The sequence below is a fragment of the Lampetra fluviatilis genome, chromosome 3 (assembly GCF_964198595.1).
Source record: "Lampetra fluviatilis chromosome 3, kcLamFluv1.1, whole genome shotgun sequence".
Classification (NCBI taxonomy): Eukaryota; Metazoa; Chordata; class Hyperoartia; order Petromyzontiformes; family Petromyzontidae; genus Lampetra; species Lampetra fluviatilis.
This window is the reverse complement of record NC_136277.1, coordinates 25,788,197-25,811,698: the sequence shown is the minus strand read 5'-3', so window position 1 is coordinate 25,811,698 and position 23,502 is coordinate 25,788,197. Positions and strand designations below refer to the sequence as shown.

General features: G+C 43.1%; 3 protein-coding genes across 3 annotated transcripts in view; 1 reads left to right on the top strand and 2 right to left on the bottom strand.

Moving 5' to 3' along the window:
- LOC144949549 (dual oxidase 1-like) overlaps positions 1 to 6,501 on the bottom strand; it is a 41,853-nt gene extending 35,352 nt beyond the window's left edge. Inside the window, exons 1-4 of the mRNA XM_078879479.1 lie at positions 6,375 to 6,501; positions 1,906 to 2,025; positions 1,745 to 1,822; positions 400 to 564 (exon numbers count right to left, since the gene is read on the bottom strand). Of these exons, the coding sequence (XP_078735605.1) occupies positions 400 to 564; positions 1,745 to 1,822; positions 1,906 to 1,969 (307 nt within the window). The 5' untranslated portion in view covers positions 1,970 to 2,025; positions 6,375 to 6,501. The remainder of the gene's footprint in view (positions 1 to 399; positions 565 to 1,744; positions 1,823 to 1,905; positions 2,026 to 6,374) is intronic.
- Positions 6,502 to 6,849: 348 nt separating this feature from the next.
- LOC144949540 (dual oxidase maturation factor 2-like) lies at positions 6,850 to 18,149 on the top strand. The gene is made up of 9 exons (XM_078879468.1): positions 6,850 to 6,936; positions 7,990 to 8,180; positions 9,836 to 9,893; positions 11,553 to 11,687; positions 12,255 to 12,465; positions 15,464 to 15,681; positions 17,108 to 17,212; positions 17,827 to 17,918; positions 18,045 to 18,149. Exons 2-9 carry the CDS (start codon positions 8,034 to 8,036, stop codon positions 18,147 to 18,149), a joined length of 1,071 nt encoding a protein of 356 aa, XP_078735594.1. The 5' UTR covers positions 6,850 to 6,936; positions 7,990 to 8,033.
- A 4,061-nt stretch (positions 18,150 to 22,210) lies between these two features.
- Positions 22,211 to 23,502, bottom strand: part of LOC144950132 (dual oxidase 1-like) — a 46,814-nt gene continuing 45,522 nt past the window's right edge. The window contains exon 34 of the mRNA XM_078880197.1: positions 22,211 to 22,254. Within this exon, the coding sequence (XP_078736323.1) occupies positions 22,211 to 22,254 (44 nt within the window). The remainder of the gene's footprint in view (positions 22,255 to 23,502) is intronic.

The window sequence follows — 23,502 nt, the reverse complement described above, 5'->3', positions numbered from 1 at the left end:
AGCTGAATTCCATAGATGTTTCAGTTTCTGACGAGGGCTCACTGCAAGTGGAGCAAAACATCGGACATCATGCTGAACAACAAACACGCAGTGCAATCCAAAAGACGCATCAGAAAGCTATCCCAGTGCAAGAAGATAAAGGTACGATTTAAAGCTTTCGTGACTGCAGTGTCAGACACTGTCTTTCCGACACTGTCAAACACTGTCTTTCCGACAGACCTCTTCTTCACCTGAGGACGGCTGCTTGCGTTGTGGACGAAACGTCGTGAGAATTATTTTATAGGTTTTATCCATGTATTTATTTATTTTTTATTTTTTCCCCTCCTACGTGACTTTACCGAAAGAACCAAAAAGAAGATAAAGGTATTTGCGTGACCAATGCGAACAGGGCATTTCTACCGAAGAAGACGGCCAGCACGGTGCGGTTGAGGGCCGAGGGAAGGCCGCTATCTCCCCGCATGACGCTGCTGCTCAAGCGACGCGCGTTGGGCACCGTGGGCTCGTCCCACATCTGGTAGACGCCATCGGCAAACGATGCCGGAGCCAGGCGTAGCAGCTTGCTCCCTACGGGCAGATGGCGCAGGGGCAGGGAACGCGATGCAAAGACGACGGTCGTTTCAGTGCTCAGATATTGATGTGAGTGAATCATAAACTCTTAGAAAAGGCCACTGAATGACGCTTCGACACATTTGTGCGAAAAACTGTGCGCGTTACTAATTCTGCAGCATTATTATTAGTCGCAGCAGTTACCAATTCTTGCAGCAATTTGCATGAACGAGCTTATATATTGTCAAATCAAATAAAGCATTGTTATTATTGTACGATCAATATTTTCTGTGTAAGATCCTAATGAACCGACTGGCTAATGAAAGTAGGCAACAAAGAATTCAGAACAAGTGCAGGCTGAGGGATACAATCAGTCATTATTCAGGAGAGTTGGCAGAGGGTGAGGCTCAAATAAGACTGGAATAAATTAAAATAAGTAAAACTAAACTCAACGATTCATATTTTACCAGGTAAGGCCCACTGAGATATATGGGTCTTTTTCAGAAATAATATGGCTACAAATGATAGCTCGATGAAGTGGCTCATCAAGTGGAAATTTATAGCAGCCAAATACTAAACGCACGTTTCTAAATGTAGAGTGAAAAAAACGGAGGACCTGGAGACAAATCCACGCAACCAAGGGAAGAACATGCAATCTGCAAATATGTAGCAGGCGTCAGGGTCGAGATCGAACCCACGACCTCCTGTGTAACGTGTGTACACATCCTAAAATAACAATGCGGTTGTGGTCATCTATGACTGGACCAGTGGTGTAAATTCCCAACGTTTTATGACTGAAGCCAGTCATTTATTGTTCGCTGTTATTGAACAATAGTTGTTTGTCCTATAAATAAAATGGCTGTCATAAAAAGTTACGTATCAAGGTTTCCAGCAATGACTTCGGGCTGTAAACTTGAGTACCTTTTGTGCTCATTTGGCGGATGACCAGATTGGGCAAGTTGTACAATTAGAGACACAGTTTTGGCTTACGTAGGGTGCGGAAGAAGTTAAACAAACATACATATGTTGATAAAAAAAATACAAGTCCTATTCAAAAGTATTATATATTCGTCATGTTATCCAGATAGTTGAATTGAGGAAAGTTAACTTGTCAATATGTAGCTGGAGTATATGTTTTCCTATTCTTCTTAAAAGTTCCATAGCAAAGTGCTATGTGCCATTTAAACACAATGCTCACCTGCACAACCCCACTGAATGTTCACCAAATTGTTGTACCACCCATCGTAGCGCTCCACTTCGAAATTTGGAAGACAATCTGCGAAAAACCACATGAGGTTAATATTTTGCTTAATTCTTTTTTTTTGGTATTGTGGCCTGTAAATGTGGTAAATGACTCACCTGCAGACAGCCACATGGAGCAAAGCAATAACAGTAGCAGAGGCATCGTGAAGTCTGGCTGCATACAATTGGATCAGGCTGGGGGAGTATAGATGATGGGCCCTCTCTGCTTCTTCGTTCCTGGGGTGATATAACAAATTCACAAAAGAATACAAATTGAACAAAATATACATGACCCATTTTACAATCTTTCATGTAGATGACCCATCTACTAATTTTAAAAGTGCACAATATATAAATGTTCGCGCTATTTTTGCACATTGTTAAATGTGCAAGGCAGAATTTAAATAATGTAAGCTTGCTTGTATTAATATGACAAGCAATGATATTCGCCTTTTTGCGTCCTCTGGTCTAACACCGTTTGAGACTAGGCTCTAAAGAAAGCTGTCTCTGGTGTGGACCAATCAGTTTAAAAGACTATGCATATACTGTCAGAGCATGTTTTTTCGTGTGTATTTTCACCGCAAGTATATGTGGTTAATGCAGACATGATTCCTTGCAAAAGGTTTCAGTTTGGTGTTTTAACATTTTAACACCGCTGTTTTGTTGCCAGAAAAAAGGGAAAAAACCTCTTCTCATATTTTGACACTGGCCAAGGAGGTCCAATGACGCAATGATATTAACGTTCTGTATTTATGCCGACCTAAATACGTGATTTTAGTACTTAATCCAAGACTGTTAATACTTAAGTAAAACAAAACCTATATATTACTTTTATTTGTATACTTGAAATGTTAACAAGTAGTATTCTGTGTATGTTGTACATTTAAAAATGTTTGAAAACGTGCCATTGCATGTTTCCTAGATGTGACACACTACGCCCTGGACACCCTTCCAAGGGATTATCCAGGTAGAATATTTAAACAAGTAAAGGAATATCTACTTTAGGGAAGTGAATACATCAATCGTACAACTAAATCAGGAATGTATTTATGGATGCAGCATATTGTCAAACAGATGTGCTTCAGAGAGGTGCTCGGGCTAAAGTTTGATCATAAAAATATATAGGTAAAAAATATATACCTAGAAGTTACAGTGTATATGTATAACAATTAATACACGTCATCATATCATCATCATCCCTTCAAGTGTCAATAAGATGAAGGGAATTTTCGTAGAAGTGTAATGTGATTTGAAAAGTGTAAGGATTTCCCCCCTTCTCCCCGCAAATAAAGTGTGCTGAATATTTTTCAAATTATTTCATAGAAGTCGCGTAAATGACAGCCATCCACCTCTTGGGACGTGACGGATGAATGACAGAGTTCGACATATACCGCACTCAGTAAAATGAGTACACACTAAACAAACCACTCAGTACGCTTAATCATGTTCAACTTAATTAGTTACAGAGTGCAGCACAATCTATGCAAGATGTCCCGACTCACCGACTGCCAGCCAAACGCACTCTTACCAATTTCACAACCCTGCTGCGGGCGTGTTGCTGTCACGCTTGTTGTTTTCTAGGTTTATTATTGCAGGACATGATCTCACGTGGCTTATTGTCTGATTGCGTGGGCACGCTGACCCAGAGCTGAGCATAAACATGCACACTTCCTTCCCATTTGTGGCCCGCTCAGGAACGAAAATAATAAAAAGGGTCACAGACTTGAGATAAGGTGTGTGTATATACTGCGTGAGATGATGGCAACATTAAGACGTTCAAACACCAAAAGAGACACCTATCACAAGGCATCAAAGTCTGTATTAGTCGTATTTACGCGTAGCAAAACATGAAAACAAATATGCTTTGATAATAACGTATGCATTGTCCTAGAAATGTATTGTGCTACACCCGAGATAGCCTCCTTTGTGGTCTTGTCTCAAACGTGTTAGACCAAAGAACGCCAAAAGGTATGAAATAAAATATTTTATACCTACGTGACTTTACCGAAATAACCAAAGAGTGTGGATTCCTGCAGTCACGAAAGCTTCAAATCAAGATAGCACAAAGACAATACAAATACGAAAGCATGAATAGCTCGGGTCGAGCAGTTAATATATCTATGGGACTTTTTTTGCCAGTACTAAGATGATAGCAAGGGTCCCATAGATATACCGCAGAAGAGTCATCGTGTTTTCAAGCCAGACGTTACTAATCTGAGTAGCGTTACATTTATGGCGAACAGTAAAATCCAAGCAACAATACGCTAACCCTCTGTCACCGCCTACTTGCCCTTTGCCGAGGTGGGTAAACGTAAGCAGTTGAAATAGTGGGAAGCTAGCTGTAAAGAATGCGCCTTGACAATTTGCATCGCGAATGGGATCTGTGGAGGGTGGTAAAGGCTCCTAACGCGTCTTCGGGGTAAACAATCGGTGAGTGCGGACTGGGCAAATGAAAGATAGGGGAGGGAAATTGTCTTGAATGCAATTACTGCTGATAACAGGCTGTATGTTGAAGCCTGTCAAGAGTTTTGCTTGGCCTGAAACAATTCTGCTGAAATAGCGCACTCCCAGAAGACCGTGCGGATGAAATGTTTGGGTTTTTTTATTCCAACAGATATGTTAAGGAGACATTGTCCGCTTATTTATTACAACATTGTCGTGTAATAAAATAATTGCAAATAATATTGAGACACCCCTTTAAAATAATGTAATTATAATAAATAATAATAATCTACAAGTGTTTATAAATTAACGAAAGAGCTGTACATATGTACATATAATTAAATATTGGGATAAACCGCAACTAGGAAAGAGCAGGCAATTTAACACAAAACTAATATTTCCCCCGGTGTCTATCATGACATTATGTGCGAACGTAATTTGCTGCACAACGGTATCAATGGAGCACAATGTACATACAATTCAGGTGAAATAAAATACCCAGCACTTTTTTTGGCCGGGCAAAAACCCTTCTGTGACGAAATATTTAACAGCTATGAAGAGCGCCACCTATTGAATTCTTGGGTCATTTACATGACATTTATGGCACCAAGGTGACGAATCTCAAATTGGGGGGGAGGGGGTGTTGAGGGGTGGGCGGGGTCCGGGGGAATTGGGGGGCTCCGGAAAATATTTTCTGAGAAATTAATCTCTGCATAATATTGTAAATGTGGGTTTGCCGTATAGTAAGACGTTTAAGATTCTACGGGGAGCGGTAGCGCGTTGCGTTATGAACCCAGCGAGATCGATTCCCGCTCGTGGCCAACACCAGTGACGATTATCTAAGCTGGTCCTGGGCTACTGGGGAGACAAAGGCGGCCGGGCGTGGTTCTTGCCATCAACCCCCCTCGTGTGCCGTGCTGGCCTTCATAGGTGCTCGCTAACAGCACTTCCCCCAACAGCCTGTTCAGGTTATACGATACTTTACCATAATTACTGAGATTTTGCGTCATTCAATTCTGTCTGCACATTATCTATGGGGCCGTCCATAAATGACGTCACGCGATTTTGGACGATTTTTGACCCCCCCCCCCCCCTTCGTCACACGGCGTCACAAAAAGTCAGACCCCCCCTCAAATATGACGTCACAAAGCTCTGCCCCCCCCCCCCCCCCCCAAAATAAAATGTGCTTCAAATCACTTTTAACTATTGTCATTGCAGTGGTATTTAATGTGCCGCTGCACTCTGATGTTGTAGGAGAAAACATTTATTAAAAAGTCTATTTAATTAAGTAGAACGTGTCGTATATATGTATTTAAAGTTGCGCGTTTTGATGTGACGTCACATTTCTCACCCCCCCCCCCCCTCGTCACACATCGTCACAAATGTCTGACCCCCCCCCTCCCTAAGTGCGTGACGTCATTTATGGACGGCCCCTTATACGGTACTTTACCATAATTACTGATATTTAGCGTCATTAAATTCTGTCTGCACATTATCTATCTCACGTTTTGCTTATAAACAGTACTGATTTTATGCAGTGTTGAAATATTCACACGTACCGCGGTTTGTGCTCTCGCAATGAATACAGATGTTTAAAATAAAGTTTAAACCTCATTATTAATTGATAATGCCGGCAAACAAAATGTGTACTTTTTGACATAAGATCACGTCGTGTCGTTTAATAGAATAGCCCATGCAGTATGCAGGTATACACTCATAGCGCTTCCTACAAGTTTAGTCGCGGTATTGAACTCAAAATCACAACTTTGCATACAACAAAAAAGCCAGCTGATGCGTTTTCAGGTAATACCCTCGTGTTGTCCGGGGGCCACGATGTCCGACGTTTCGGTCCACGTGCTGAACCATCTCCCAGCACGTGGAGCAAAGAGCGTCGGGCACCGTAAAAACAAACAACGCACGACGGTAACAACCCGGACACACCATCGGGGGAGAGATCAATTACCGCAGCACAACCGCGGAAAACCTATGCGCAGTAGTTATCCAGATTATCTGGATTATCTGGATAACTAGATTATCTGGATAAACTACTGCGCATAGGTTTTCCGCTCCGAAGCGCTCTCGTTTGGTCGAAACGCACAACAGCGACGCAGCACAATCCCAGAGGCGACACCGTTCGACTTTACCTGAACGAGATCGAGAAGAGAACGGAGCGAGAGGGGTAGACAAAACAAATGAGCGGGTGATGCTGAGCAGGCAGCGGCAAACGTGCGCTCAAGAAACTTTCGTCCCAACAACGAACGCCGCCCGAACGCTTGCGGTGCGACCGTGGCGATGATGATGGACAGGCGACTGAACGGCGGTGGGAGGAGGTGGAAGGAGGGAGGGAGGCGCTCGTTTCGGACACATGAGTGATTATGTTTTGCTCCTCCTTTTGAAACTTCCGATTGGCGTGAACACACGTTCGTTTTGCATGTGCAACGACCGGTCAGCGAGATTTGCATCTCCGGCATGTATATTGGGCATGGGAAATCCGCTTGGATTTAATATATCATTATTTATGTAGGTGCCCCGTGGCCTGATTTGTTGATCCACCTCGCCCTATATATATCGGTATTCAGCAATACCCGTTCAGTCGTTAAACGGTTTGCTGTGAAGTTATACAGACTGGGTGGCGAAGTTGCTTAGACCATCTAGAAGACTTTGATCGTCTTTCATCGATCGGCATTCGTTTTGCGATCATCTGAGGTTAATTTTTTTTTTGCTTTGCGTTGAGTATTTATGAGCATTTGAAGTCATACCATATCGTGATTTAAAAAAAAAATATCTGTGAGTATGAATGATAATGTGTGTGTGTCTAAATGAAGTGTAGTTTCTGTTGTTGCTGTAGTCGTTTAAGTGGTTGAACTGTAGTTGTGTAAAAGGTGGAAGGAAGTCCATTGTGACTTATAGCTTTCGTGACTGCAGGCATTCATTTTCTTTGGGTCTTTCGGTAAAGTCACGTAGATAGGGTCAAATGAAATAACAAAAAATAACGCAACGTCGTAGTTTTTTTTTTATTATTCGATCGCAACACAAAAGTGTGACTTTACCGAAAGACAAATTTGAGTTAGAACAGTGAGCAAGAAAAATACAACTAGCGAGACAAATCTTCGTTTCGAAGTCTTACTTTAATTATTCATATTTACTTATCGATATTTCATACGATTTTAAGCAGAGTATAGATTTTTGGAATGTTCGTATATCGATTTAATAATGCTCGATATTTTCCATTCATCATAATCGCCATAGTTGTATTATTATATCGCTGACCTTATATATGACTTAAACGGATTGTCCATGGCAATTTGGCTTTTGCCTATGGACTTTACATATTCTTAGGTTTTTTTCGGTGAAGTCACGTAGGTAAAATTTTTTTATTTTACTTTTATTAATTTTAATTTTTTACCTACGTGACTTTACCGAAAAAACCTAAGAATATGAATCCTTGCAGTCACGAAAGCTTCAAATCTAGAAATATGGACTTTACAGTTTACTTCTCTGGGGGTATGTCGCAACGGACAAAACAGGAGCGTTCAACATTTGAAGTCGACATGTCCACCACTGCCACGTTGAATCGTACACGTCTTGTACGTTCATAGTTGTACATTGCATACGTCGATCCAGCTATGGTCCTGTGGTTGTTGCATTGCCGCTTGAAGGGTTGAATATACCGCTGCTTGGAGCCGAGTCGAGTTTTAGATCCAGAGTAATGAATACAATGGGGCTAAATTCATGTCTGGGCAAATGTTTGCTTCGCAGGTCTCCCGTCACGACTCATCCCGTGGCCCAACTCCAGCGCAAAGATGACTTACTCTGACGGATACCCTCCGTTCTACGGCCCGCGGCGCACACCCGCCAATGTGGACATACATCAGTATATCGTGGTGGCGGTGTTCTGCGCGCTGGCTGTCGGGTTTCTCTCCATCCTCGCAGGCATCAGAGGGCGGGCGGTAAGTGCATCTCCTAACGCATACATCTCACTCGCATGGGGGGGAGAGGAAAGAGTGGGAGCAAACTGACTGCAGAGAGGTGTGAGGATACATGCACGAAGAGTTGTGTGGCCAGGCTGCATGGGACTCCTAGAGAAAGACGACTGACGTTGCAACGCTAATTCACCATCAGCCATGATTGATCCGGTGCTAGACGAATGCTTCCACAAGCCGCCGCCACCCCCTCACGATCCGGCAATGTTATTCTGATTTTATCGCTCCATTTTTACGGTGCGCGTTCTCTCAGACGTATTGTATTCCATTCTCAATTACCACCTCTCTAAGTCTGATTAACATACACTGGGTTCACGCAGGTTAAGCAGACAAGCTGTGTAATTGGGTTGATTAAATTACTGCCTGCTGGTTTGCCCTCGTTGCATGTTTAATGATATGCAGTCCATTGTCCCGTCAGGCAGTCCGTTGCAGTGGTGATGTAACTTTGATTTAACAAAAGCATAAAGAGGGACACACTTGATTTGAAGCTTTCGTGACTGCAGGAATCCAAACTCTTTGATTCTTTCGGTAAAGTCACGTAGGTAGAAAAATTTAATAAAAAATAACATCACGACGTTTCGATCGCAACACAAGCGGTCGTCCTCAGGCGGGAAAAAAAATCCAGCAGTTCCACCGCTTGTGTTGCGATCGAAACGTCGTGATATATTATTTTTTGTATTTTATTTTTCTACCTACGTGACTTTACCGAAAGAACCAAAGAGTAGGGACACACTGTGATGGTCAAAAAAAATTACGGTAGCAGCCAAGCGATGGAACACGTCCGCATCATGCAGTCGTGTGCAGACGCCAGGTGGCTTGGTTATTGCAGGATTGTTCAGGATGGTGACTGTTTGATTATGACCGACTGAAGTTGATGATGATGATGATTAATGTAACTTTGAAATGTCCAATAGGTGGTGGGAATAGCTTAACATTGCAGATTAATGTAGCATCATGGGTAAATGAACTTGTACGAACTATCCCAATGGGTTTAATATTGTCGTCATGGATCATGACTCTTTCAATGCTGAATTAATTTGCATCACTGTGCATAGTATAAGCAATGTATTAACGTCAAATATAGTCATTAAAGCACGACTGCCCTTACAGGGAGACACTAATTCCATGACTCAGATGGGTCACGGGCAGGGTCAAAAACCTGCCAGTTATTTCCACTTTGGGAGTTGTGAAATTTAAATAGCTTCATAAAAAAGAATGTACAAAATGTATGGATACTCTACTTAGGTATGGGGTGGCTCTCTCACTCAGAACAATTATAAATGTGCACTTCCATCACTGCCTGCCAAATAAAAAACAACATTGAGAGACAAAAACATTAATATCGGTTGTGATATGTTCTTATGCTGTATAAATAGAACAATTCCTTTGTGTTGCTTGCTGGTAGTTTTGTCCATGTTATAATATACTGCGCTGTTTTTACACAAATGTGCGACATTAAATACCAAGCGGCATATACTGGCAATCTAATGGTTAAATATAAATTTAATATGTATTGAACGCGTGCTGAAATGTATTTATTCATTAACGTTGACAGTATTGTACAGTACTCTGGAATAACCAATTGGTTCATTGTGTGGGTGATGTATTTATGTTTTTTTCAGAGAGTTTTCTGGTTCACAAGAGTCTTCCTTAGCCTCCTTATCGGATGCATCACACTCGGTGAGCATGACGCCACAGACACTCTCAATCTTCCTAGCAGGCTCGCGTTTTTTGTCTCGCGCGATTGTGATCGTGAACTACGGCATCGTTGCACAGGCTCAGCGACCTTTGTCCATGCCACTGCTGGATGAGGGGCTCCTCCACACCATGCCGTGCGGGTCGTGGGGTGCGGTTATTTGACCATACCTCACCAGATTTGAAGCTTTCGTGACTGCAAGGATTCATACTCTTAGTTTTTTCGGTAAAGTCACGTAGGTAAAAAAATGAAATTAAAATTAATAAAAAAATATATATACTTATATTATTATTTTACTTTTATTAATTTTTATTTAATTTTTTTTTACCTACGTAACTTTACCGAAAAAAACTTAGAGTATCATACCTCACCACGCGGGCCAATGCTGGTTGGTGAAGGCGGGAGCGAGCATATGTTGGGGATGGGGCAGCTGGGGGCGGCATAGAAGTATGGTACAACAATGGATTATACTGTACTGTCTTCTGCTGCCCACGAGATAGAAAGTAAATGCGAGTTAAGTTAAAAAAAAAACTAAATATATCCCTGCGGCAAACAACGGTTGCAAGTGAGAAGCTTGAAATGTTTTTTTGGTCCAAGCACGCAGCGTTAACTGCTACACTCACACAAGTGCAGCAGTTCGTCAGGGTCCGTCCATAAATGACGTCACACACCTAGGGGGGGGGGAGGGGTGTCAGACATTTGTGACGATGTGTAACGAGGGGGGGAGGGGGGGGGGGTTAGAGAAATGTGACGTCACATCAAAATGTGCAACTTTAAATAAATATAAACAATATAATTGTTATAACAACACAAATTTGTATTAATTTTCATTATTAACTATTTTATTATTGAAATTTACTAAGGTCACCTTTTATTTATTCCATGAAGGAGCATTTTTCTTCTCTATGGGAGAATGGAGAAGCATACATTTAGTAAAAAATTGTAATGATTGTTATTAAACATTTTGATTTTAATGATTCTACCAGGGCTTTTCATTCTGTGGATTGAATATGTGATTGTTATAATTGTACTCTCCATTTTGCTTCGTTCTAATGCAAAGTTTCAAGTATTTTTAATAGTTATAATTACTTTTCATATTTTATAATTATAAGAGAATTTCAATATAATATCCTGAACATCTGCAGTTTAGGTTAGACGTTGAATATTTTCAAGTGAATTTCATGCTAAATTTCAGCTTTCCAACGCCTCCTTTTTAATACGTGCTTTCTCCTACAACATCAGAGTACAGCGCCACATTAAATACGCACTACAATGACAATAGTTTAAAGTGATTTGAAGCATGTTTTATTCTCAAAATGCAAATAGGTTTTGGGGGGCGGGGCAGAGCTTTGTGACGTCATATTTGAGGGGGTCTGACTTTTTGTGACGCCGTGTGACGAGCGGGGGAGGGGGGGGGGTAAAAAATCGGCCAAAATCGCGTGACGTCATTTATGGACGGCTCCTAATACTCCATTCGGAACTATTATTAGCACGTGTAACATCCGTGTTTCTATCCACACTTAATCAATGCCAGATTTCGAACTTTTCAAACAGCCCCCCCCCCGTGCACTCTGCGTCCGAACCAACACGCGTTGAAGGCACTTACGCTCCCACTCTGCTCTCCCCCGCCGCCACCCTCTCAGTGGTGAACTTCCAGACGCACTGGGAGGTCGGTCACGTGGAGACACAGACGGAGTACCGCGTGGCGGATGGCAGCACCATCAAGGCGCGTATCGGCCTCGGCGTTTCCCTGCACGGCTTCAACATCACCCTGAAAGGTACCCAAGAGCCCACACACAGTCGGCCCTGAGTCAGCCGTGTACATTCTCATGGCTAAGTACCTGAAACGTCATACAAGTACCCAAACCGTCATACTGATAGGCACAATACATATGAATCATCTACAACCCTCAGGCACCTTGCGCTCTTAATGAACTACATCATTGGCCTCTTGTGTCAATTTAGCAGCAATCTTCTCGGCACTGGTTGAGATACCACTTGCCTCCATTGTAAGCTTGGGTCGGGATTCAAACTCAGGCCACCGGATTGAAAGTGCAATGTGCTAACGCACCTGCCTCCGCCCCCCCCCCCCCCCAATGTCTACACACATATAATTATCAACAATTTTCATGATTTTTTTTTTATTTTCTCAGAAAACAATATTTTACCCGTAAAATCCCTTGAGATGGAGCATCTCGTTTGCAAGGCTTGTCGCTACTGTGGGCGTCATTCCTGGCAGTATTATTATTATTTTTGTAAAAAAAAAATGTAAGTCTAAATTGTACGTGTCTCCTCATCCTCATGCAACGCGTTGCGTTTGGCCATTCCCCTTGCGACGCGAACAGGCCTGCCAGAACTCCAGCTCAACGAGACGATTGCCTACAACGAGCAATTCGAGTGGGCTTCGGGAAGCATCAACAGCGACTACCACGACGCGTTGGAGAGGGGGCTGCCCAAACCCATCCTGCAGCTCGCCGAGACGTTTCTCAGCGCGAGCACCTGCGCAAACGTCTACCTGTACGCGCAAGCCGGACTCTACGCGTCCGCCTTCCTCTGGTATAAACGCACAGCTCCTGCATGACCTTACACATTTTATATATACACAGAGCCGGCCCAGCCACTTGCAATTGCAAAGGGCCCCGTGGCCAGCAGAGGGCCCCCTAGAGTCACTGCGAGCTAGTGGGTGAAAAAAATCATACATCAAAGGGGCCTCCAACCAAATTTTGCTTAGGGCCCCCAAAGGTCTAGGGCCGGTTCTGTATATACACACACAATGCTCAAAGTTATTTCCTGCTCAAATAAGCATTAAGGTGGTGCCTCACATCCTTACTCTTTGGTTCTTTCGGTAAAGTCACGCAGGTGCAAAATAAAATAAATCACGACATTTCGGGCGCAACACAACGCTCAGGCACCTTGCGCTCTTAATAAACTACATCATTGGTCTCTTGTGTCAATTTAACAGCATTCTTGTAGGCACTTGTTGAGATACACGACGTTTCGGGCGCAACACAAAAGTTGTGTGATTTATTTTATTTTGTACCTGCTTGACTTTACCGAAAGAACCAAACAGTATGGATTCCGGCAGTCACGAAAGCTTCAAATCAAGATTGCCTCACATCCTGTTTACAGAAAGTGGTGTAAATTCCACATTGCTATGGTGGGCGCTGGCCTCCACATTTATAAAGTACAACGTTTATTTATTTAAAAACTAATTTCTTAAGAACTACTTTTTGTGTTTAGTTTGTTGTCCTTTCCTCGCAACCTCCGATTAGCACGGTTGGCCACGTACGGTGCGAAAGAAATTTAACGCGCACACATTTATGCTCGAGAGAGGCTGTCGGCAGCTCTCTCTTACGGAGGCCCTTCTGCCAGCAGGTGCGCGAGCAAGCAGTTGCAGGGCTTGCGCCTTTACCACTCATACCTGTTGTGGATTGCTCTTCGGAGTCTCCCAGAAACGACCCCCTTGAACAGCGTAAGGGATTTCTAGAACTGTATTCTAGGGTTGAGGTTGATGAGACCTGTCGTTGTTCACCATTGACAACTTTGTCAAATAATACATGGCCTTCAAGTCAATGCAGTAAGGGTGCGTCATAATGTTATTCTGGAATCTGTCAATCGCACAGTCGCTCACAAAGCTGTATTTTTGCCGACACATCATAAGTATAGTTAAAAGGATATACAGTATACTAAATCACTGCAAAACACACCCAATTTATGGTACTGTATTGTAGGAAAACATCAGTATGTGGCTTATTGAGAAAAAAAATGTTGTACGCAAATATATGTTACTGAAACTATCGATTTTTATCAACCAAAGTCTACTGCAATGAGACTTACACATATGTACAGATGTGCTTTGTATGAATTAAAACGCGGCATATTTCATTCAACAGTACCCTGAGGCAGTTACACCCATTATATTGATTAAATATTGGGTGGTGAAATTATTTTTAGAACATTTCCTCTTCGATCAGAATTTGACCTGAAGAAGCACCTTCTAATCTAAGCTCACTTCTCACCTCTACTGAGTTCCTCTTTTCTATAAATGTGCCTCGACGTCATTGACGTGAAAACATGGATCGTACATCAGATGACAAAATATTGAGAACATAATTTGTGTGATTCAGAACCACACATTGTCGATTTTTGTTTAGTTAAAATGTACATTGAAACACGGTTAGAAAATTGCAACGATGTTGTATCCATTTGATACAACACTACGACCATGTTTTTGTATCTACGATCGTGTTTTGTTTTGTTTGTTGTTGTAACGTTCTTACCAGCCCCTACTGGACATCTGTGAAAAAAGCTTTATAGCTCATCGGATTTATGCAGTATAAATACAATTTCTGATGCTGTTTTACAGTTATAATAATTCTACAAAAGGCAAAACGCCACACACATGTTCTGAAAACATGTTTAAATATTGTATCCCAGTCGGGGATATGGTGAGGGTTTCAGTGCTCACAGCAGGGTTTAGTGACAACTCAACAATCTGTTGCCACCGTGTAACTTATAGTAGTAGGGTTTTACCCTTTTAAATTGGTACAAAACTGACACCTTTATTCAATGCATCATGTGTGCAATAACTACAACACAAGTAGTCAAAAAAAGCAAACAAAAAGAAGCAACTTTGTGTGATAATGATAATAATATATCATTATCAGAGTTGCTTCTTTTTGTTAGCTTTTTTGACTACTTGTGTTGTGGTTATTGCAAACATGATGCCTTGAATAAAGGTGTCAGTTTTGTACCAGTTTAAAAGGGTAAAAACCTACTATTATATTTTGCCACTCGTAAAATAGATCTCACACCGTGTAACTGTTTAGGAAAACAGCGGCTAACACAACAAATACAATATTTTTCAACGGAAGTTTTTCAACAGAAGTTTAAAAATAATGTATTTCAACTTCTTTGTCTTAGAGTGTCAAAAATAGAACTTGACAACGAGTGGTTCGCAATCAAAAATGTTACGAGTTCAAATCGTGATTTGGGTGTAGATTCAGATCATGAAACAAGTGGACGCCCTATTAAGCCTCTTGCCTCCACGATCGGACCCTGGAATTTCCACCGCTGGTTCAGGACTGTAAACGGGAGATAACCACCGCCTCATTTGCATGTTTGAGCAGGGAAATCACTTTGACTTTTGTATGTTGATGTTCGAATGAACATTGATTCGAGCGCCATCGTTTTACCCAGAGCCTGAATATTTTCCGACTCATTGGCAGACTTAAAGTGGACACGTGAACTCGTAGCCTCAGCTGCATCGGGGAACAAAAATCACACTGTGTGAGCCTCCCGACGCCTTCAAACTAAACCAGAAGTATAACATCTGACACTGTGACGTCGATGCAAGCCACTCGCCCCCCCCCCCCCCCCCCCAAATCGCGGGGCCAGGGGCAGTCGCCCAGATTCGCAGTACCCTAGGGACTGCGGCTCTGGGTACACCGGCGGACGTTTGCCGGGTTGCGGGAACAAACCCTTCCGGCTCTCCGACCTGAACGGATGATGAACGAAGCGTGCGTTTACCCTTGTTTCCCCATCAACGCCACAGGGTCGCGTTCGCCTGCTGGCTCCTCTCCAACCTGTTCTTCTTGATGGTGCTCACGTACGGCGGGGCGGCGTTGCTCCTGACCGGATTCTTCCAGCTGGTGGCGCTCGCCGCCTTCGCGTGCACCCGCCTGCAGCCGCTCTGCAGGGCTCACCTCGGGCTAGAAGGCGCGACGCTGGTGACCGCTCTGGGCTCCAGCTTCTGGCTCACACTGGGCAACGGTAAAGCGCAACGGCAAAGCCGAAATAAACCCACCCCGCCACTCGAACGCACCCCCGTGCCAAGAATAATTTATTCAACGGCGCAGTCTTGCACCGGAGGCTGCGCCGTGCGCGTAACGGGTTAGCGACACTGGACTCGCGGTTTATCCAAAGGTCAAAATCAAAAGTTGGGTGGGTGGGTGTGGGGGGAACGCGTGTTGAAGTCTCAACTCGTCCACGATGTCTGTGCAGAGCAGCCCTCCAGTGGTGGCCTTCACGTCATCAGTGGCGTGAGAAAATACATTCCATGTCTGAACCGTTGCCTCTACCGTCTTGCATTAAGCAAAACGCAGACGCAATACAAAGCCACTTTGATTTATGTAGCGTAGCAATGCAAGAGACACGGTGCTCAAACAGTGGGAGTGTATTGATGTATGACATGTCTGCTTCTTAAATAATACGGATGGTGTGCGTGGTAAAGTGCCTGTTACTGTTACACAGGAATTCCTTTGTTTCAGGACATTACTGAAAATATGTAGTCAGTATAGAGCAGTGCAGCAAAACCCATTGTTGTACTGTACTCATCTATGTCGTCGACGTTCCCCTCCTTCACAGCCTGCACAGACCAGTTTGGTGCAATGTGGTCGATAGGGGAGGCCTTCATCCAGCAGTGGATTGGAAAATGGGTTGTACGCGTACGCACATTCGCTGGTATAACTAGCTACTAGTCCTGTGATACTTGAAGTAAACGTCCAATCCTCGTTGCTTATATTCTAGACCAGGGGTCGGCGACGAAAATAAAAAAAACTTCAAATATTGCAATGTGAATACGAGACCGCGGTGCTTAAAGGAGACGCAGGTTGGCGAGCCCCGTTCTAGACAATGGGAGGGGAGCAAAGGTCCCCCACTCTGGTCAGTTCATTCATTCCAGCCGTAATGTAATTGATGAGCCAGATGTCGGTGGTCAAAATTCAACTAACCACCGGTCGCTGTAACCAATTAAGACGGTAATTCTTTTTTTTTACACAGACCTGAAACGGAGCGGTAATACTTACGGAAATGAAAGCATAATTAACATACTCTTTGGTTCTTTCGGTGAAGTTGTGACTTTACCGAAAGAACCAAAGAGTATGGATCCCTGTAGTCACAAAACTTCAAATCTATAATTAAAATACTCGATGACCAAGTCACCCGGAATGCGTCCGATCTCATCAGATTTCGGATAACGAAAGAACAGGTTATTTATCTTTTTAAGCAAAAAATAAACTTGCATCTGTTTTTCAGTCAGAGGTTCAGTGTACGTCGGTGTTGTGACTAAAGCAAATGCGTGACCAAACATGAAATGTAATCTGGCAGACGGAGTTTAATTTTCCGTGTGGATTGTTTGAAATGAACATCTCTGGTTTCTTCCTCCCTCTCCTCCCCTCGTGATGGATCGCGATGGCAGCTGTGCTCTGCCTGCTGCTGGGAAGCCTGGTCATTGGCGCTCACTTTTTGGCTCCACACACGCTGGAGGTGTTTTTCTCCATTGAAGAAGAAACTGAAAATCCATGTAATGTTTGCATGCGCTCCACAACGCACATAACACACACGCAACACACAACACACACAACACACACAACACACACACACAATGGCAGCCCGTGCATTGGCATTGCCTTTGGTTGTCCTTCCCTACGTATGGTGCGAAAGAAGTTTACCATACGTACATATAATTGAACTGTAGCACAGCGCTTGAATCGTAATGGAAACGTTTCATGAGTTTAATTCTGATCCAGAGATGGATTCGAACCATCGAAGTTATGGAGGTAAAATAACGTGTACCACATTTTGGAAACGAACGTTCATTGTCCTATTGAGGAACTTGTCCTGCCATAGGACTGTGGAATTTCCACCACCGACATTCACCAACATAAATGAGCAAATGCGGCACGCTTGCTTGAGCAGGCAGACACTTTTTCATTTGCATGTCATCAACAAACATTATGAACTTGCCAACATTAAACGAACTCGCTGTTTAAAATGTTCTGACGGAGCTAATGCATCATGGATATGTCATCTTACAGCGGCGCACATTGTAGCTTCACAATAATTGCATATTTCACTATGATGCCCACAACATATGCATGCAAATAATAGTGTTTTTATTGTATTGTGTTTCTACAGATGAATCTGAAAAAGTTCCTTTTGGAAACAATGGCTATCGAAATGAAGCGTTCACAGAGGGACCATCCGTTGAGAGGAATGTGGCTGTCATGGTAAGACATTGCAGGATATACATATACAGTGTATGCAAATCACCTTAGTTAAGACTATATTGTCAGAAGTAACATACACACACATGTATATTAATGTGTTCTAACTCGTATTTTTTATGGTTTCAGATTCCGGAGGAATTTGGAAGCCAGCAAGTAAATAACATACATTCTCAATGTGATGTTCAAGTCACTGCTACTACCAACTCTCTACCAACAACTACCCTACCATGAATGGCCACTCATAAGAAATTCAGCTGTATGAGTATTCGTTCACCAAGTGAGAAATATTATTGCCTGCAAAAAACTAATACGCGATTATGTGCATTGAGATATTTTCAACCACCGCACGACAGGACACGATACTTCTCTATCTGCCTCTTCCCTGACCTAGTTCTATTTGAGTTTTCCCTCACATTGACTCCTCTTCCAAGTTGTTATAATAGCCATGCTTAACTCAAAAAGCGTTTTAACCCTGAGTGTTATTTGTTCCTGGTCGCTTGAAGTTTGAGGCCTGTGTTGACAAAAAGATGATCTAATTGTATTCACCAAGTGATGAAGATGTTAGTCTTTGAAAAATATACAGATCATAGCATTCAAGGAGATTATGATCTTTAGATATGTATTCACCAAGTGAGAAATGTTTAATATCTTCTAAGCTTGCTTTTGAAGTTTGACTTTGCAGAGATGTTTTTTTATAACTGTATTATATGTACACGATATTTAAACTTTGCTTTTTGATATAGTGTTGATTGTATAATTATAGTGATGTTCGGCGTTTCGTGGAATTATTGGAATTCTAACATATCCAGAAGTCAAACTGTTGAATATCTACACTCATGAAATAATTAGTAAATTCTGATTAATGGCTTTATTTATGGAAATCTGTGAAGTACATTTCGTATTCGTTTTATATTGTATAGCTATTTGACTGCACAAGACTCGATAGCATAACGATGTGGCTGGGAATTTCCCTAACGCTTCGGATACATTGAGCAACAGTGATTGCGAAAGGTGGAACTCTGAAATATGTTTTGAATAGGTGTGGTGCTGTTAAGTTTACATGAATACACAATGCATTTTGTGGAAGTACTGCAGACATATCGAATTTCATTTAAAGTGGTCTGGATACCCCTGTATCATCTGAAGTAAACAAATTCTGTGCTATGAGCCTGACGTGCATTGTACGTATAGCATGAGAAATATGATATTAATGTATAAATATGTGTTTATGCCTGCAATTGTACCGTTTCAGTTTTTTTTAAAATAAAATATACTTTCATGTAATTTTTACTGAACAAAGTCAATTTCTAAAATCACATTTACTCTTTCCATGGTCTTCATTGTTTATTATTGGTCCATTGCCTGTGGAACACTTAGTAATGTGCCTAGCAGTTTCCAGCTGAATTTGGCATGCTGATGTGCCGCTAAGAGGGTGAAATACAAACAGTCCCTCACATGCCTCATCTGAGAGGCATTTTAGGCAAGGATCGACCGGTATTCTCCAGGCAACTACATTTCTGGAACATTTCTTTACTCGGTAGAAGCTGGATGTACGAACACCTTATACAGTACATACAAGCACCGTTCTAATATAAGCAACGCTCACTATACAATTTTGGGAAGGAAGGATTGTAATGCAAGCACACTACTTCGGACAACATTACACCTGTACGTGCTCCATAGGGAGTTCTTATATTCACATTGTACCAGAGGCTACTTGAAGCAGCATTAATGTAATTCGCTTTTTTCACACCATATTGAACGATGGCCAGGGGCCTGGTTGGTGACACTTAGTGTGTGCCAGTGCATGTAACTTGTACAACTGCGAGGAGGTTGCCATCGTCCACCCAGGAGCACCTATGCAGTGTAAACGATTCAGAGTCAGTTTATAGGAGGCACCTTCTTTATTAACAACTTCCACGGTCTCGACCACACACTCTCCACAGTAGCCCAGCCTGGCCTGTACACAGCACTAACCGTCTAACACTGACGGTGCTGACTGAGATGGCCAACTGCTATCTTAAATTTAGATTTAAAGATTTCGTGACTGCAGGGATTCATCTTCTTGGTTCTTTCGGTAAAGTCACGCAGAAGGGAAATAATAAAATAAAAATAAAACACAATAAAATAATTCTCACGACGTTTCGGCCACGTGAAGAACAGGTCTGCCGGAAAGACAGCATCTGAATGTATCTAGCGGAGACGTTTAGCGACGACGGTGACGAGACGACAGCGACGAAGAGACGGGTCCACTCCCAGAACTGTCGGCCTCGAGCTCCCCGCTCTCGGCTCCTTTCATGCTCCCAGCGCGGCCTGGCTCCGCCCTGACCGTGCCTCCCTTCTCGAATCTGCCAGCAGGTTCCAGGGGACTCCAGATGGGATCCTCCGTGACTCCTTGCCATAGTTCCTCCTCTCTGCCAACACACACCGTGCACACCCCCACCGGCGTGTGTGCTGTCTGTCCACCACAGTTGCCGCTGCTGTCCACCAGCCGGTGCTATTACACTCCACCTACAACAGACACACCGACGTCCAACTCCACACAAGGAAGCCCCCTGGCTTCGATCTGACCAGAAAACAATGGGACCACACGCGGGCACTGTGCCCATCTCACGCGCACATGAAAAGAAAAAATGTAATTGCAACCACAGGCCCCACGTTGCAACCCACGGACCGTATCCTCATCTGCTGCCCCAATTGATCGTTCGATGGAGGAGCTACGCACGGTCTCTGCAATGCCATAAATTGGCACAATGAACTGGACCTAAATATCACATTTTCTGTCTTCAAAGTTTCACATCCGGCGATACGTGAGAATAAAAATGTAACGTTCTGCTTGTTGTCACCGTGTTTTGTGTTCAGAAAATACAGTAACAGACGTATCAATACGTTAAAAAGTTTGTTTTTTAATCAACACTCAGCCATGCTTGTCCGCTACACCAATAAAATAAATAAATAGAAGACTGCACTGGGTCGAACGTGTGCAGGATGGAGGGACGGTTACCGAGATGGCCATCGGCGCGTTCTCCACAATTTACAGCAATCGAAGGGGAAGTCCTTAGACCAAGGCGGTGGGATACCGTTCGGGCAAATCCTTGGAGGTTGCGTGTCGACTGTGCAGCCGCTGTGGGATCTGGCGAGGTGTGGTGGTGCCAGCGGCTATGGCCCATGATGGCATCTTGATCTGCTACTTAGATTAAGTACTGGGGACCCACATCAGTCCACCCAAGTGACCTCAAGGCAAGAGCTGTCACCGATACCGACCTCTTTACCTGCAGGCTGGGAGTGGCTCAATGTGCCGCACCCAGCCTGCAGAATGTGAACCCCACCTACGAGAGTTACGCTGCCTTGCTTGACTTTAAGTGCGGGCTCACATCACACAAAGGCGTCACATTAAGTAAAATTGTACGTTATCATGAATGGCTGAGGGACTGTGACCTAATATCGGAGCACAGGTGTACGACAACATACAAATCCATTTCAAACGTAGCATTATCTTAAAACCAGCGCGGCAACATGCATAGCCGTCGGTTATTTTTTTTTTATATATGTGTTGAGGAGTACCCACGGAGGCACTCGGAGACGCAGGTAAGTTGAGAGGCTTCCGCCAAAGGTTTATCAAGGATATAACAATAACACACACCAGGGTATACAACTTCCCAGGGGTTAGGGGTCCCACACTGAGTCCCGCCACACTTTACCCTGCTCTGTCTGGTCCCAGCCCGGCTAGCTCCGGTCTCTCTCTCGTGTCGGATCGGGGACTCTGCCAACTCCACCGACCGGAGAGAGAAGCACCTCTACGGCTACCACCGGCTTGTATTCACTCACCTCTTGATCCCTCTACCCCTGGTTCTCTCTCTACCCTTCTACCATTCCCCGTTCCCACAGTGACCCCGCTTTCGTCACGAGGTCTCCCTTAAGTACTCTAGGAGACGTGACGTCATCGCACTGAACGGCACACCTGACGTCACGTCCCCATTTCACTCCTCTACATATATGCCTGCTGTGGCCCTCTTGGAGTGGAGTTGGTGTATCACAAAGATTGCCGAGGCATTAAGTATGCCTATGTGTGGCAGTACAGCAAGTAGCCTGCTGGTGAATCCGTATAGAGTGTATAATATTGCATTACCCAATCATCTATTTTGGTTTCATTTAAGTACGCTGGTATTGGCCTTACATCATCACCGTTATCGTCAGCCACGATCAATCCACTGCTGGATGAAGGCGTTGCCATCTCTCACGATCCTGCAATGTAATCATTCACCAGATGAACTGCACAAGGGCTCATTCCTTCACTCCATCTCCTCGGTCGACGTCTTCTTCGACACGTTGTGATCTGCAAGGGGGCGGGCATTGTCTCGGGCCCCTTGCCGAGTACCTGAGTGGTGTGGGCGCCCCTGCCTATGTGTTTAGGCCTCAGGCCTACGAGGCACACAGGGTGCTTTGCTCGCACGCTTCTTCTAGGTGGTCTCCCATCTGATCGAGGTGGGACACCACCTCATCGAGGTGGTGGTCTCCCATTGACGAAGTGGCCCAACACACCATAACGCGTTATTATCCATCATTCTCTTTCACCTGTTGATGTACATCTTGGCAATTAAGATGGTTTACATCCAGCTGTGTGTGTCTAGGAATCATTAAGAACTTTTTTTTTGCTTGAATGTAATAATTTATTTGAGAACAAAGTTTGTAAACATTGATTCGGTGATAACAACAATTGACTAACTGTATCACTTAAATAAAAAAGAAACATACAATAATTAATACCCCTAAGTATGTGTTTTAACTTCGGAATATTTAAACATTTGTAGGTGTTATCCCATCATAATGCTGGCTTTTAACCACCATTGGAGATAGGCACTGAATAATTTCTCATTTCAGTAGTGAGATATCTCAAATTAACTAGAACCATTTGAGCACAATTTGTAGACGAAAAATGCACGGATATTGAAGTAGTTTTTTTCAGGTGCATATTTTATCACCACTGAAGTATCGAGTTTAAGAAATGTATTGCAACTATGGCCTTGAGTACATGCTTATTAAAGAAGTGGACACTTTTTCCATTGCACTTTCACAACAATGGGGTGGAACGTGAGCAAACAACACTGTGAACTTAAATGCAGACACAATTGTTACATTGACTTAAATGCTGGTAAATATGTATAAAACAGTTTATTAAATGTATGTTTAAAAAAACCGATATAGAATCCATTCAATGGAGTGGAATTTGGTGACTTCACAGCTGCCCGGATGTAAACCATGGAACTGCAGTCTGGCGCAGTCAGCGACGATCTTATTCTGTCTTCTAACCTACTGTTACTTATAAACTAAGCTAAAGAAAAAAGTACGTTATATTTTACAATACCGCCCAAATGCGTGACAATTGAAACAGAATATAATACAGAAATCAATGCAAATTTCAAACTTTTCATAGCAAAATACCATTCACTAAATCTGTTTATCTGAAATAACATTTAGCATTGAATTACCACCAGCAAACAATTTTAGTGGTAAACCCAAAAACGTTGATTATGACTGGTAGCTGTGTTTGGTGTTTGATATCGGTGTGCTCATTACACTCGTC